The sequence below is a fragment of the Entelurus aequoreus genome, linkage group LG14 (assembly GCF_033978785.1).
Source record: "Entelurus aequoreus isolate RoL-2023_Sb linkage group LG14, RoL_Eaeq_v1.1, whole genome shotgun sequence".
NCBI classification, from domain to species: Eukaryota; Metazoa; Chordata; class Actinopteri; order Syngnathiformes; family Syngnathidae; genus Entelurus; species Entelurus aequoreus.
In genome coordinates, this window is record NC_084744.1 from 19,103,767 (window position 1) to 19,119,117 (window position 15,351).

Here is a 15,351-nt window from a genome sequence, read left to right on the forward strand (position 1 = left end):
CCAGCAACATAACATTATCTGGCAATTTTCAATGAATGACACACGAGGGTCCCACTGATTACCCTCGCGTAATTTCGTTTTTTAATATTGATTTTATTTAAACGTGGCACTTAACCTAAATCTTTATCTGCGGCCGAACAAAAAGTAGACTTTTAAATTGTCAGTATTGTGGACCGATGTATTTGACTTAAATAAAGCACTAAAAAAGATGGATTTATTTGCATTTTAAAGGCCTACTGAAACCCACTACTACCGACCACGCAGTCTGATTTATAACTGATATATCAGTTTATATATCATTGATGAAATCTTAACATTGCAGCACATGCCAATACGGCCGGGTTAGATTAGTAAAGTGCAATTTTAAATTTCCCGCAAAATATATTGCTGAAAACGTCTCGGTATGATGTTTGCGCGTGACGTCACGGATTGTGCGGACATATTGGGACACCATTGTGGCCAGCTATCAAGTCATCTGTTTTCATCGCAAAATTTCACAGTATTCTGGACATCTGTGTTGGTGAATCTTTTGCAATTTGTTTAATGAACAATGAAGTCAGCAAAGAAGAAAGCTGTAGGTGGGAAGCGGTGTATTAGCGGCTGGCTACAGCAACACGACCAGGAGGACTTTGAGTTGGATAGCAGACGCGCTACCGTGAGTATGCAGCTTTGGCTTCCAAACATTTGATCGCTTGCCCGTACGTGCGTGCCGCTATGTGCATGTCATGTACGTAACTTTGGGGAAATATATGTGCTGTATGAACTTTACAGAGGTGAACGGTACTTTGGGCTTTGGGATTGAGTGTGTTGTGCGGGTGTTTGAGTTGTATTGGTGGGTTATATGGACGGGAGGGGGGAGGTGTTTGTTATGCGGATTAATTTGTGGCATATTAAATACAAGCCTGGTTGTGTTGTGGCTAATAGAGTATATATATGTCTTGTGTTTACAGTTTTAGTCATTCCCAGCTGAATATCAGGTCCCACCCGCCTATCACAGCATCTTCCCTATCTGAATCGCTTCCACTGCCTTCTAATCCTTCACTCACACTTTCCTCATCCACAAATCTTTCATCCTCGCTCAAATTAATGGGGTAATCGTCGCTTTCTCGGTCCGAATCGCTCTCGCTGCTGGTGGGAATGAGTGTAAACAATGTACAGATGTGAGGAGCTCCACAACCTGTGACGTCACGCTACTTCCGGTACAGGCAAGGCTTTTTTTATCAGCGACCAAAAGTTCGAACTTTATCGTCGATGTTCTCTACTAAATCATTTCAGCAAAAATATGGCAATATCGCGAAATGATCAAGTATGATACATAGAATGGACCTGCTATCCCCGTTTATATAAGAAAATGTCATTTCAGTAGGCCTTTAAGGCAGCTGAGCACATTGTTTAGGTTCCTGTATGGATCTGTACGGTTTATAAGTCAACAATGTATCCTTAAATAACGTGTGTTTTATTTTGTATGTAATATTCTATATAACATTATTCTTGAAATAAAGATTCCAACAAAAAAAAAAGAATTAAAAAACCATGATAAACAGTGAATGAACATAACTGCCGTAAAACAAAGTTGACATCGTCTTTGCGCATGCGTAGACCAATCAGGTCTTCTGATACCGGTCGGGTAGTGACAGCCCACACGGACCAGAGCTGAGTAACAGATATTTTTTGTTGGGCCTTTAAGAAGCGCTCACTAAAGTGCCTTATAGTTAAAAAACACTGATTGAGACCACAAGAAAGTGTTTTAAGAATACATTCATCACAGGTCCCGGTTAAAGGAAATGTGCATTTACTTGGTATTATCATGTTAACTTTTACAGCCATAAACCTTTTTTTTTTTTGTAGTGAAAGTTTCGACTGCCAACAGGTAAAAGGAGCACTCACTTTGGCTCCACCTAGTGGTACGCCAAATAATCACTGAATTAAATATTGTAATGAGGTGACTTTAGCCGTTATCACAGTCAAGATGTTTCCATGCACTAAATTAGTCTGATTTATCAAAAAGTTTTTTTTTTTGTATTTTCACACCTACGTGTGAAGTCCAAGTGTCCATGCACTGTGTCAAACTCATTTTAGATCGGGGGCCGCATGGAGAAGAATCTACTCCCAAGTGGGCCGGACTGGTATGGTTACTTAAGAATAAAGACAAATTCAGATTGTTTTCTTTGTTTAAAAATAGAACAAGCACATTCTGAAAATGTACAAATCATTATGTTGTTGTGTTTTTTTACACTTACATGTCACGGTTAATATTATTCTATATTTATCGTTATTTATACTTTGTCAGTCAACTCATTGGTGGTAATTTTCCATCTATCAAGATAAAAAAAATAATATAAAAATCAAACTACAGTATGTTATTTATGTAGTTTGCTCATTTTCCTCGACTGGTGCACTAACATGTCGTATTTTTTTTTTAAACAAATGTAGCATCATCTACAAAGATACAAATAATTGCTATCGGGACATCTAGTGGAAATATTTATAACAGCAGTTAATTTCATTAAAAAAATGTGGCTCATTTTTATACTTAGCAAACTCATCCCGCAGGCCGGATAAAACCTGTTCCGCACGTTTGACACCCTTGCTCTAATGCGACTATTGGTCAAACGCTGTGTCCCTCCCGTACACTGGGGGGCGCTTATTTCCTTTTGGCGCGGATTAATTTATTCATTTTCCGGTTGACCTACGACGTCTGTGGCTTCCAACAAGTTAACAGCCCAACTCTGTTGTGATGTCCGCTGTAATAATGGCACAGATTAGAAATATAATGTTTCTAATAGATGTTAAAATAGCAAACAGCATCAAGAAATGATCCTGGATTGCGCTACGAACATGACCCTACTACCAAGAATGTATCGGAGTGAATGCAGGTCCGAAGGAATTTTTGGACCAGCATTCATGAAAACAAAACTTTTGAATGTCTCGGAGTTCATTCATAAGGGAGAAAAGACTCTTTGGATTGATGGAAGGAGTTTTAAATCCGAAGGAAAAGACTGTTCGTGCCCCATCCGATATTGTTCCAGATTACCTCGGTTGTTATTTTTCTGGACTATCTTGCCAATTGTGTGGAATACAGAGTTATTGTTCATCAGTTTGGAGTGCACAAATGCTGCGTGAAGAGGTTTGCTTATGCTTTATTATTATCTTTGTAATTTGTAATACATGCTTCATTCTCTTTCATATCTATCGTATTCCGTTCGAGAGTTCAAATTAAGCCAGCATTCTACATTTCCTTAGTTACCTTATTAAATAAATCTTGTTTATTTTTTTCTACCAACGATACACTTGAAAATGCAATGAAGCAAATAAACAGTCTCCCCTTCATGCTGTTTTTTTTTTTAATGGTATCTGCTTCCGGGGTATATCCCGGGTATCCCGGGCGTTGAGACTGACGCATGCGTGACACGAAGTGTCCCCTTTAGACCAGGCCTGGGCAATTATTTTGACTCGGGGGCCAAATTTAGAGAAAAAAAGTGTGTCTGGGGGCCGGTATATCAATAATACACAATCGGATTAAGGTGTTTCCATGGGCTGTAGAATGCTTATTTAGAGACTAAATATTCAAGAAATCGGACTCATTTAGTTTATAGACACGTACTGAGTGTTACTGTGTGTAATGTTACAGCGGCCAATAATATTAAATAAAACCATGCCTTGTTTTTAAATAATAATTAGGCCTACTACTGTATTTTTATTTTTATTTTTATTTTTTTTTATAATGTCCTGCCCAGCTTCTCAGGCAAATCATATAGTAGATGCCCATATCGGCTGTTCAGATTTACTTTACAAAAGAGAAGTGTAGGATACTTCTCTTGTTGCCTTATTTGTATTTTGACTTTATTAAATGTATTTATATTATCATTTGGTGCAGCCGGCCCGGAGCAGGAGGGGATAGAAAGAGAGAAAAAAGGAAGACAGAGGGGGTAATTGTGGGGACAAGAGGGGGATTAGACAGAGAGACAAAAACAACAACAGCAAACACAACAACAACAACAACAACAACAGAGCAACATCAGCAAATACGACATGTACAAATATGATGGTAAAAGTAATAGCAAATAAGCAGTTAGCGAAAATAAAAAATAATACAGAAATGACAATGAGCATTATTACACTAAAAATGGAGCAATATGAATACCAATAGAAATAGTGCTATTGAAGAACCTTTATTTAACCAGATAAGAAAACCCATTGAGATCAAGATCTCTTTCACAAGGGTGACCTGGCCAAGAGGTCAACAGCACATGTCACAGAGCAGTTTCAAAAATAATACATTAAGACGTACATTTTAAAATACATAAGAGAACTGTAAAACAACAGAGATTTACATCTTTAAAAACACAGGCACTGTGCAAACGTCTCTCGCTGTTTGTCCCTCAGGACAGAACGGAAAGCTCCAAATGGAAGTAGTTCTGTAAGTTTCAGTTTCGTCTGCAATGCATTCCATGCCATAGGGGCAGCAATGCCAAAAGCTCTTTTGCCAAATTCAGTCCGTACATGAGGAACAGTTAAAACATACAAATTGTTAGAACGCAATGCGTAAGAGCTGCTTTTTCTTTGTAACAGAGTACACAAGTATGGAGGTATTAAACCTAAAAGAGCCTTATAAATGATAGTCAGCCAATGTGTGTATCTGCGTGCACTCAATGAAGATAAGTCTGACTTCATATACAGTTGACAATGGTGGGTGAGACTACGACAGCCAGTAACAAATCTTAGTGCTGAATGAAAAACAGTGTCCAAGGACTGGAGGCATTTAGATGAAGCACTAAAATAATAATAGTGCTATTGATAATAAACAATACTAATACTTTACCTTCATTATCAACAATACAATTGTTCAAATGCAACAATACATATACGTAATGATAACTTGACATACGAAAGAATGCAGAAAAATGGAGGGGAAGAAAGAGAAGCAACCTACATTAACCTTGTAGATTGTTATAGTAACAATAGATTAAGCTTTGTCAGTGTGCCATGTGTTATACCCAGTTTACCCTAGGGCAACAACGTTAATATATGTTTGATGAAACGTGATTATGTGCATGAGTGTATGTGTGTATATGTACTTGTATATGTACAGTATGTGTATATGTGTGCTTGTACAGTCAATCAATCAATCAATGTTTATTTATATAGCCCTAAATCACAAGTGTCTCAAAGGGCTGTACAAGCCACAACGACATCCTCGGTACAGAGCCCACATACGGGCAAGGAAAACTCACCCCAGTGGGACGTCAATGTGAATGACTATGAGAAACCTTGGAGAGGACCGCATATGTGGGTAACCCCCCCCCCCCCCGGGAAACCCCCCCCCCCTCTAGGGGAGACCGAAAGCAATGGATGTCGAGTGGGTCTGACATAATATTGTGAAAGTCCAACACATCAGCGAAAGTCCAGTCCATGGTGGGGCCAGCAGGAACCATCCCGAGCGGAGACGGGTCAGCAGCGTAGAGATGTCCCCATCCGATGAACAGGCTAGCGGTCCACCCCGGAGCAGAGTAGAAAAGAAAAGAAAAGAAACGGCAGATCAACTGGTCTAAAAAGGGAGTCTATTTAAAGGCTAGAGTATACAAATGAGTTTTAAGATGAGACTTAAATGCTTCTACTGAGGTAGCATCTCTAACTTTTACCGGGAGGGCATTCCATAATATTGGAGCCCGAATAGACAACGCTCTATAGCCCGCAGACTTTTTTGGGGCTCTGGGAATCACTAATAAGCCGGAGTTCTTTGAACGCAGATTTCTTGCCGGGACATATGGTACAATACAATCGGCAAGACAGGCAGGAGCTCGACCGTGTAGTATTTTATACGTAAGTAGTAAAACCTTAAAGTCGCATCTTAGGTGCACAGGAAGCCAGTGCAAGTGAGCCAGTATAGGCGTAATATGATCAAACTTTCTTGTTTTTGTCAAAAGTCTAGCAGCCGCATTTTGTACCATCTGTAATCTTTTAATGCTAGACATAGGGAGGCCCGAAAATAAAACGTTACAGTAATCGAGACGAGATGTAACGAACGCATGGATAATGATCTCAGCATCGTTTGTGGACAAAATGGAACGCATTTTAGCGATATTACGGAGATGAAAGAAGGCCGTTTTAGTAACACTCTTAATGTGTGACTCAAACGAGAGAGTTGGGTCGAAGATAATACCCAGATTCTTTACCGAGTCGCCTTGTTTAATTGTTTGGTTGTCAAATGTTAAGGTGGTATTATTAAATAGATGTCGGTGTTGAGCAGGACCGATAATCAGCATTTCCGTTTTCTTAGCGTTGAGTTGCAAAAAGTTATCGGACATCCATTGTTTAATTTCATTAAGACACGCCTCCAGCTGACTACAATCCGGCGTGTTGGTCAGCTTTAGGGGCATGTAGAGTTGGGTGTCATCCGCATAACAGTGAAAGCTAACACCGTATTTGCGTATGATGTCACCTAGCGGCAGCATGTAAATACTAAAGAGTGCAGGGCCAAGAACCGAACCCTGGGGAACTCCGCACGTTACCTTAACGTAGTCCGAGGTCACATTGTTATGGGAGACAGACTGCATCCTGTCAGTAAGATAAGAGTTAAACCAAGACAAGGCTAAGTCTGACATCCCAATACGCGTTTTGATACGCTCTAATAAAATATTATGATCAACAGTATCGAAAACGGCGCTAAGATCAAGAAGCAGCAACATAGATGATGCATCAGAATCCATCGTTAGCAATAGATCATTAGTCATTAGTCATGAATGTATATGTACAGTATGTGTATATGTGTGCTTGTACAGTAAATGTATTTGTACAGTATGTGTATACAGTATGTGTGTTTGTACAGTGAATGTATATGTACAGTATGTGTATATGTGTGTTTGTACAGTGAATGTATATGTACTGTATATGTATGTGTGTGTTTGTACAGTGAATGTGTATGTACAGTATGTGTATGTGTGTGTTTGTACAGTGAGTGTATATGTACAGTATGTGTATATGTATGTTTTTACAGTGAATGTATATGTACAGTATGTGTATACAGTATGTGTGTTTGTACAGTGAATGTATATGTACAGTATGTGTATGTGTGTGTTTGTACAGTGAATGTATATGTACAGTATGTGTATATGTGTGTTTGTACAGTGAGTGTATATGTACAGTATGTGTATATGTATGTTTTTACAGTGAATGTATATGTACAGTATGTGTATACAGTATGTTTGTATAATGAATGTGCGTGTGGATGTACGAACGAAAAGTGTGTCTGGGGGCCGGTATATCAATAATACACAATCGGATTAAGGTGTTTCCATGGGCTGTAGAATGCTTATTTAGAGACAAAATAGTCAAGAAATCGGACTCATTTACTTTATAGACACGTACTGAGTGTTACTGTGTGTAATGTTACAGCGGCCAATAATATTAAATAAAACCATGCCTTGTTTTTAAATAATAATTAGGCCTACTACTGTATTTTAATGTTGATCATGATGGTGATTCTTGAAGAGCCAAGTGTTTTCTGAGGTGGTACGCGGTGAAAACATTTTGAGAACCACTGCACTAGCCACATTCGGCACGTTGACTGATTGATCGATAAATTGATCTAAAACAGGTGTGTCAAACGTACGGCCCGAGGGCAGGATCAGGCCCGTGAACCGGTTTTATCCGGCCCGCGGGATGAGTTTGCTAAGTATGAAAATTAACCTGAAATCTTTGAATGAAAGAAACAGCTGTTCTAAATGGGTCCACTGGATGTCGCAATAGCAATTCTTTGTATCTTTGCAGATTATGCTACATGCTGTATGTACAAAATAAACCGCGTGATGTTGGTACATCAGTCGAGGAAAATTATCAAACTACATAAATAACATCCTGTAATTTGATTTTGATATATTGAAAATGAACACCAACGAGTTGACTGATGAACATTATCCCATAATTTATTCAGAAAATATAAATAACATACCCGTGAAAGAAAGGCACCGCCTGCATGTTGGGAGAACGACCACACAGTAAGATGCGACCCTGACGTGACAACTCCGGACAAAGCTTGCAGGTAGGGGATTATGTATTTGTCATAAATCATATAAGAGATACAAACATGCAGGAAACAAACAAAGGGGATGCGTGCCGATCGCATGCGGAAGCTAAGGTAAAAACTTCACACAGGAATCAAACATAACTGTTGCATATAGCAAACAACTGAGCCAGACAGTGTGTGGCGAGCAATGTGAATAAATAGCTCTCTTATTAGTGCCCGGCAGCAGGTGAGCATCCCGGACACTAATCAGAGGCAGGTGATACTAATTTGCACCCATGGCAACTAAAACAAACCCAGGAGGAGCACAAAACAGGAACTCAGGGAGTCCAAAACTAAACAGAACATGACTAATAGAAACATGATCCAGGCCATGGATCATGACAGAAGTTGTCTTTATTCTTAAATTATGCTGCCGTGATTTTACCAGCCCGGCCCACTTGGGAGTAGATATTTTTCTCCACGTGGCCCCCGATCTAAAATTAGTTTGACACCCCTGATCTAAAGCAAAGATGTTGGTTTTACAAAGATAATACATCTCCGTTGTCAGAAATGCAACAAGGTGTTCAATATTGTGATTTGCTGCACTGCATCACACACAGAGAGAGAGATAGAGAGAGAGAGAGGTGTTTTGAAGGGTGGGATTTAATTTGATCCATTTTAATTTCACATCTGATCCAGCTCTTCACTGGAGTGACCGCATGTTGCGTTCATTGATCTAGTCCCTCATCCTCCAGTGCACATCTTTGTGTGTCTGGAGCAACATCCACCAGCACCACCGGCGTGTTCTTTCTCTTCTCCCCTTTTTTTTTTCTTTCATTCCCTGCCCATGCACTGACACTGCGCGCACATCAGTAAATGCATCACGTAGCATTAGTACAGCCTTCCTCCATGCCATCCGCCGCTCCACCTAGAAGGCGAGATCTGTCACCGCTCACTCATTTGGCTGCAAAAGGAGCACTAAAGTGCGCGCACGTATACGCGCGGGAGTGTGCGGCAAAGGGAGGAGGAGGAGGAAGGAGGGAGCGAGGAAGGGAGGCAGCTTTCAACAGTTGAGGAGGAGACGCGACTCATTCAGATTATCTTCAATCATCTCGCACCTTATTTTCTCTCCGCGACTCGTCTTCTCCGCCGTGCAACAGATAAGCCTGGCCGCTGATGGATGCAAAGAGGAGCGCCTTCAAATCGGACTGGATTATGGGATTAGTGGACTGATTAGTGGACCCCCAAAAAAAGGGAAAAAAAAGTGGCCGCTGTGGATGCTCCTCGGCGGAGAAAGGGCAGGAACACACAAAAGGTTGCGCCGGAGAGAGAGAGCGGGGAGGAGGGGGAGAAGCGAGCCGCTGCAGCCCGGGCTCCATGCACACTTTCCTGGAGGAGGAGAGACGATCAGCCCCCCGTATGCAACAGTGTGCCGCACCGGAGACAAAAGTCACAATGAACGGTAACACGGAGCGATGGTGCATTTTGGAGCTTTGCAGGGTGTAGATGTCGCATGAGGGCAATGCGCCGGTTTTTTCCACCTTTTCCCCTCTCTTTTTCCCATTTAAAAAGCCACGCTCTTAACCTTCACCATGCTTTAACCTTGGACGCAGAGGGGAATATTAATACTTTATTCTCATCGATTATTCATTGTGGGAGCCCCCCCGGAGAGGGAAAACAAAGCATTCCGATGTTGAATTTGATCTTTAATTCATGCACGGGGTGTCGTCGGTCGGTCATCTTTGTTTACAGAAAGAGTTCATCATCGCAAAGCGGCATGTGAGAGAGCTAATGCCCATTAAAGGGGGTCCACAAATCGATTTTCTATCCAATTAGTCCTGCAGCCACAGTCCTGCTTTGGATTTAGTGCTCTAAAGGTTTTGCGGAATAATCAACAGGTTGAAAGTCAAGATTTTTTTCCTCCCTTCTTTCCTGTGTGCCAGTACTGCATATCAAGCTGAAGGGATGCGTCTCTCTGTTCCCATATTCCTTCTGCTGTGGGTTAAAGCCCTGACATTGAAAAACCTCAGTTATTCTGTCCCGGAGGAGCAAGGACCCGGCACAATCATAGGTAATATTGCAAAAGATGGCAGCTACGGGACCCTGGAGAGAGGGAAAAAATCGAACTTTAGAGTCCTGGAAAATTCTGCACCACACCTGGTGGACGTTGACCCGGAGAGTGGACTTATTTTCACCAAACAAAGGATCGATCGGGAGACCTTATGCAGGCGGAACCCAAAGTGCCAGCTCTCCATGGAGGTGTTTGCCAACGACAAGGAAATATGCATGATAAAGATTGACATACAGGACATAAATGACAATTCTCCCAGTTTCCCCTCTGATCACGTTAACATTGATATCTCAGAGAATGCAGCCGCGGGCACACGCTTCCCGCTGACTATTGCACATGACTTGGATACCGGGGAGAACGGGATAAAGACTTATCAGGTCACCAGAGATGATTACAATACATTTTCATTGGATTTAAAAGTAAGGGGGGATGGAACTATTTATCCAGAGCTGGTGGTTCAGAGACCTCTGGATCGGGAGGACCAGAGCCATCACACCCTCCTCCTCACAGCAATTGATGGAGGGGAATATCCGAGATCAGGCTCCATGCAAATAAATGTCAGGGTGACTGATTCCAATGACAATAGCCCTATTTTTGAGAAATCCTCCTATGTACTGGAACTCCCGGAGAATTCCCCGCCTGGAAAAGTACTCCTTGATTTGAACGCCACTGACCACGATGAGGGAAGCAACGGCCAGGTGGTTTACTCCTTTACAGGATATGCGTCTGAGCGAATACAAGATTTGTTTGCTATAGACCCCAACACTGGTGTCATCAAGGTCCAAGGGGAAATTGACTATGAGCAGAATCCAATCATCGAGTTTGATGTGCAGGCGAAAGACCTTGGTCCCAACCCCATACCGGGCCATTGTAAAATTACTGTCAAAGTATTGGACAAAAATGACAACTCGCCAATAATTAGTTTTGTTTCAGTGCGGCAGGGGGCAATCAGCGAGGCGGCGCCCTCCGAATCTGTCATCGCCCTGGTGAGAGTGACGGATAAAGATTCTGGCCGAAACGGTCAGCTCCAGTGCCGCGTGCTGGGAAATGTTCCCTTTAGACTGCAGGAGAACAATGACAATTTCTACACGCTGCTCACCGACAGACCTTTGGACCGGGAATCGAAGGATGAATACAATGTCACCATTGTGGCCAGAGACAATGGTATCCCCTCTTTGAACTACACCAAGTCCTTCACTGTGAAAATCTTGGACGAGAATGACAATGCGCCCCGCTTTACAAAGGCCCTTTATGTGCTACAGGTGCCTGAAAATAACATCCCAGGGGAGTACTTAGGCTCTGTTCTGGCCCACGACCCAGACGTAGGCCGCAACGGAACGGTGACCTACTCCATTATGCCGTCGCACATAGGCGACGTGTCTGTCTATACATACGTGTCTGTTAACCCCACCAATGGAGCCATATACGCGTCACGCTCTTTTAACTACGAGCAGACTAAATCCTTTGAGTTCAAAGTTCAGGCTAAAGATGGAGGCTCCCCTCACATGGAGAGCACCTCCACCGTCAGGGTCAACATCCTTGATGTCAACGACAATCTCCCTGTGATTATTTTGCCTCTTCTGCAAAATGATACAGCGGAAATCCCAGTGCCTCGAAACGTCGGTATAGGGTACATTGTGGCTACGGTGAAAGCGGTCGACCACGATCACGGGGAAAGCGGACATTTGACCTACGAGATTACAGAGGGCAACGAAGACCACCTGTTTGAGATGGATCCGATCGGGGGCGAGGTCCGAACCACCCATGCTCTTTGGGAAGAGGTGTCACCTGTGGTGGAGTTGGTGGTTAAGGTAACGGACCACGGCAAACCGCCGTTATCCGCCGTGGCAAAGCTGGTCATTAAAGCAAACACGGAAACAGTGACAGGTGGTGGGGGCTCCGGCGTGAGCGGCGAGCAGCAACACTGGGACGTATCCCTACCCCTCATCATTACCCTCTGCATTATCTCTGTCTTGCTCTTAGCAGTCATGACCGCCATCGCTGTCAAGTCCAAGCATCAAGATAAGGAGATCGGGAATTATAACTGCCGCATGCCCGAGTACTCCAATCCTCCAACGGGGAAGGGCAAAAAGAAGCGGATCAACAAGAGTGACATCATGCTGGTGCAAAGCGAGATGGAGGAAAGAGATTCGGCCAGCCGCATGAACGTGGTGAGCAGCCCCTCGCTCATCACCTCTCCCATATGCTTCGACTACCAGACCCCCCTGCCGCTCACGCTGCCCAGGTCCGAGGTCATGTACCTGAAAACCACCCCCAACAGCCTGACGGTACCCAGAGCGGGCTGCCACTCCAGCTTTGCCGGGCTGAGCACCGACACTCCTGCAAACAGGATGTCAGTCATACAGGTAAGACATCCTCACTTGTTATTTACTTGCTCTCTATTTGTGCTTATCTTCCCCCCTCTGCTTAGCTGTGGAGCTCTGTGGGGGGAAAAAAAAAAAAAAAAACTGACATCATTATCACCTTTGGTTCCTCGCTTAAGGCAAGTGCTTTCTGCAAATGAAGCATGCTATGACAAGTTCGTTTTAGGATCTACTTGGTGGCATTTTACTAATAAGGTTAATGTTTTATCCACGTTTGTTCTTTCGCAAAGCGCTAGAGCTGCAGGCCAGGTAATGAGGAAGTGCTCTCTCCGTCTCCGTGTGTGGTAAAGGCAAACAGTGCAAGTCTTGAACAAGGCCTGCTGTGACCCCCAGCAGATCCGCAGCTATGGAGAGAAAACAAAACCTGGCCTGAAATGTTGGAGCGGACAGGTGTTTGAGCAGCTTGTCCTATCGTATTACCTAACCGGTGCGCGCCAGACAGCAAGATGCACATGGCGTAACCCTGACAATCGCTCCCCCCCCACTCCCTCTCTCTTCCAAATATGGGTCAGATCCGCCCAGCCGCAACCGAAGTTGGCACAAGGCTGCCCTTGACGGGGTCCATACGATCCTCGCCAGCTAACATGCTAATTGGCCAGCCCGGGCGTGTAGTGCCGCGTGGAAACATGCACTGAACGCGATGTAAATATCTGGGTCAGTCTCACATTTGGAGATGGCAACGCAGATGACAAGGCCTGGCGCTGTCACCAGTCGCCGTGCTACGTGGGTGTGATCAACACAAACACATTATTCTCAAGATGAAGGAAAAGGGCACTAATGAAAGCGGCTAATGCCTTCCTATCCTTTGCCTTGCCAAAGAGGAACATATGGTCACAATGGCGGTGTGTTTTGATTGTACCCCTTCTCTTTGCCAGGTGATGCTGTAGCTTTTACGCAGCCAATCAGCCTCATCAGATCTGTAACAGAACGTACGGCAATTAGGCAAATTACTACGGTAAATATTATTAAATAATTAGCCTACTCAGTGCTCTTGTGGTTGGTTTCCACCCTGAGATCGGTAGGTCGTGAGTTCAAACCCCGTAAGAGTCATACCAAAGACTATACAAATGGGACCCATTACCTCCCTGCTTGGCACTCAGCATCAAGGGTTGGAATTGGGGGTTAAATCACCAAAATGATTCCCGAGCGTGGCCACCGCTGCTGCTCACTGCTCCCTTCACCTCCCACGGGGTGGAACAAGGGGATGGGTCAAATGCAGAGGGTAATTTCACCACACCTAGTGTGTGTGTGACTATCAGTGGTACTTTAACTTTATCACTGCGTGTGCTTTCACCCAGGCGTTAAGTAAATGTATGTTTCATACCGTATATGTTCATTTACAGTATTTGACATGCCAGTTATTGATATATTGAGATAGACAATTCCTGATAATGTTTACATTTCTGCTTTGAGACCATTTTTTTTCTAAAGTCTCGAAAAGCCAACATTAAAATGTTTCACATTATAATGAAAAACTTCCTTATGGAAGAGGACTTTTAGTGATTTTAATCTACAGTACATTTAAAACATGTAACCTGTAAATTTTGCTCCACAGTCATATTTGTAATCCACTTTCTGCTTGGGTCTGCGATTTGTTTGTTTGTGGTGGCACTGTCACATTGCAAATGAAACCACACCCCACCCTCTACCAAAGTATTAAAGTTAAAGTTAAAGTCCCAACGATAGTCACACACACACACACACACACTAGGTGTGGTGAAATTACCCCCTGCATTTGACCCATCCCCATGTTCCACCTCCTGGGAAGTGAGGGGAGCAGTGAGCAGCAGTGGTGGCCGCTCTCGGGAATGATTTTTGGTGATGTATATTTTATATAAATATAATATATAAATATATGTAATATATATAAATATATTTATATGTAATATATAAATATAATATATATATATTTTTATTTATAATTCTGCTTTTGAATATACACTATTAAATATAAAACTTGAAAACAATCTTTTCCCAGACACGGTCAATTAATATAAAAATCATGAACAGTACATAGATTCACCCGGTGACAACGTGAGGTACACCGATCTCCGATCAATACAGTGCTGCATAAAAACAGCTGCTTTTGGCAGCACTTGTCACGGCTTTGTCGCATGTCAGTGTTATTGTGCGCATGCCAGGATTAGAGGAAAACCCTACTTTATCCTTTCTTTGTGTTTTTTCAAACTCCTCGGGTCTCATACAGAGCTCCACCCCCTCTGGCTGATAGATTTACATAACGTCTACCTCACAACGTAGCCAGACTTCAAAACACATCGGTCAGAGGCATTAAAAGAAAAAATGAATGAAAAGGGTGCTATCATACAAAAACAACTTTTCTTACCTATTTGGTAGCTGCTGTTGTGTATCTGGTATCTGCATAAGTTCCAAATATTTGAAATCAAACCACTGATGCATTGCGGAACAATTTATAAAACAATCTCGCCTTACTTCGTATTTCCTCCAAACCAGGGGTGTCAAACTCATTTTAAATCGGGGGCCACATGGAGAAAAATTTACTCCCAAGTGGGCTGTACTGGTGAAATCACGCACGATAACTTAAAAAATAAAGACAACTTCAGATTTTTTCTTTTGTTTAAAAATAGAACAGCACATTCTGAAATTGTACAAAACATGTATATATATATTATTTTTTTTTTAATTACCTGTTGCGGTTAATAGTATATATACTTTATTTGTCGTTATTTATATTTTCTAAGTAAATTATATGATCAACTGAACTCAAAATAAAAAAATGACATCAAAATCAAATTACAGTATGTTATTTATGTACCATATTTTTCGGAGTATAAGTCGCTCCGGAGTATAAGTCGCACTGGCCGAAAATGCATAATAAAGAAGGAAAAAAACATAAGTCGCACTGGAGTATA

The 15,351-nt window shown here is 42.4% G+C and overlaps 1 protein-coding gene across 1 annotated transcript in view; it reads left to right on the plus strand.

Annotated features, from left to right (window-relative positions):
* The first annotated feature begins 9,011 nt into the window (after positions 1-9,011).
* LOC133664492 (protocadherin-17-like) overlaps positions 9,012-15,351 on the plus strand; it is a 59,434-nt gene continuing 53,094 nt past the window's right edge. The window contains exon 1 of the mRNA XM_062069158.1: positions 9,012-12,442. Coding sequence (XP_061925142.1) covers positions 9,971-12,442 — 2,472 coding nt within the window. The 5' untranslated portion in view covers positions 9,012-9,970. The remainder of the gene's footprint in view (positions 12,443-15,351) is intronic.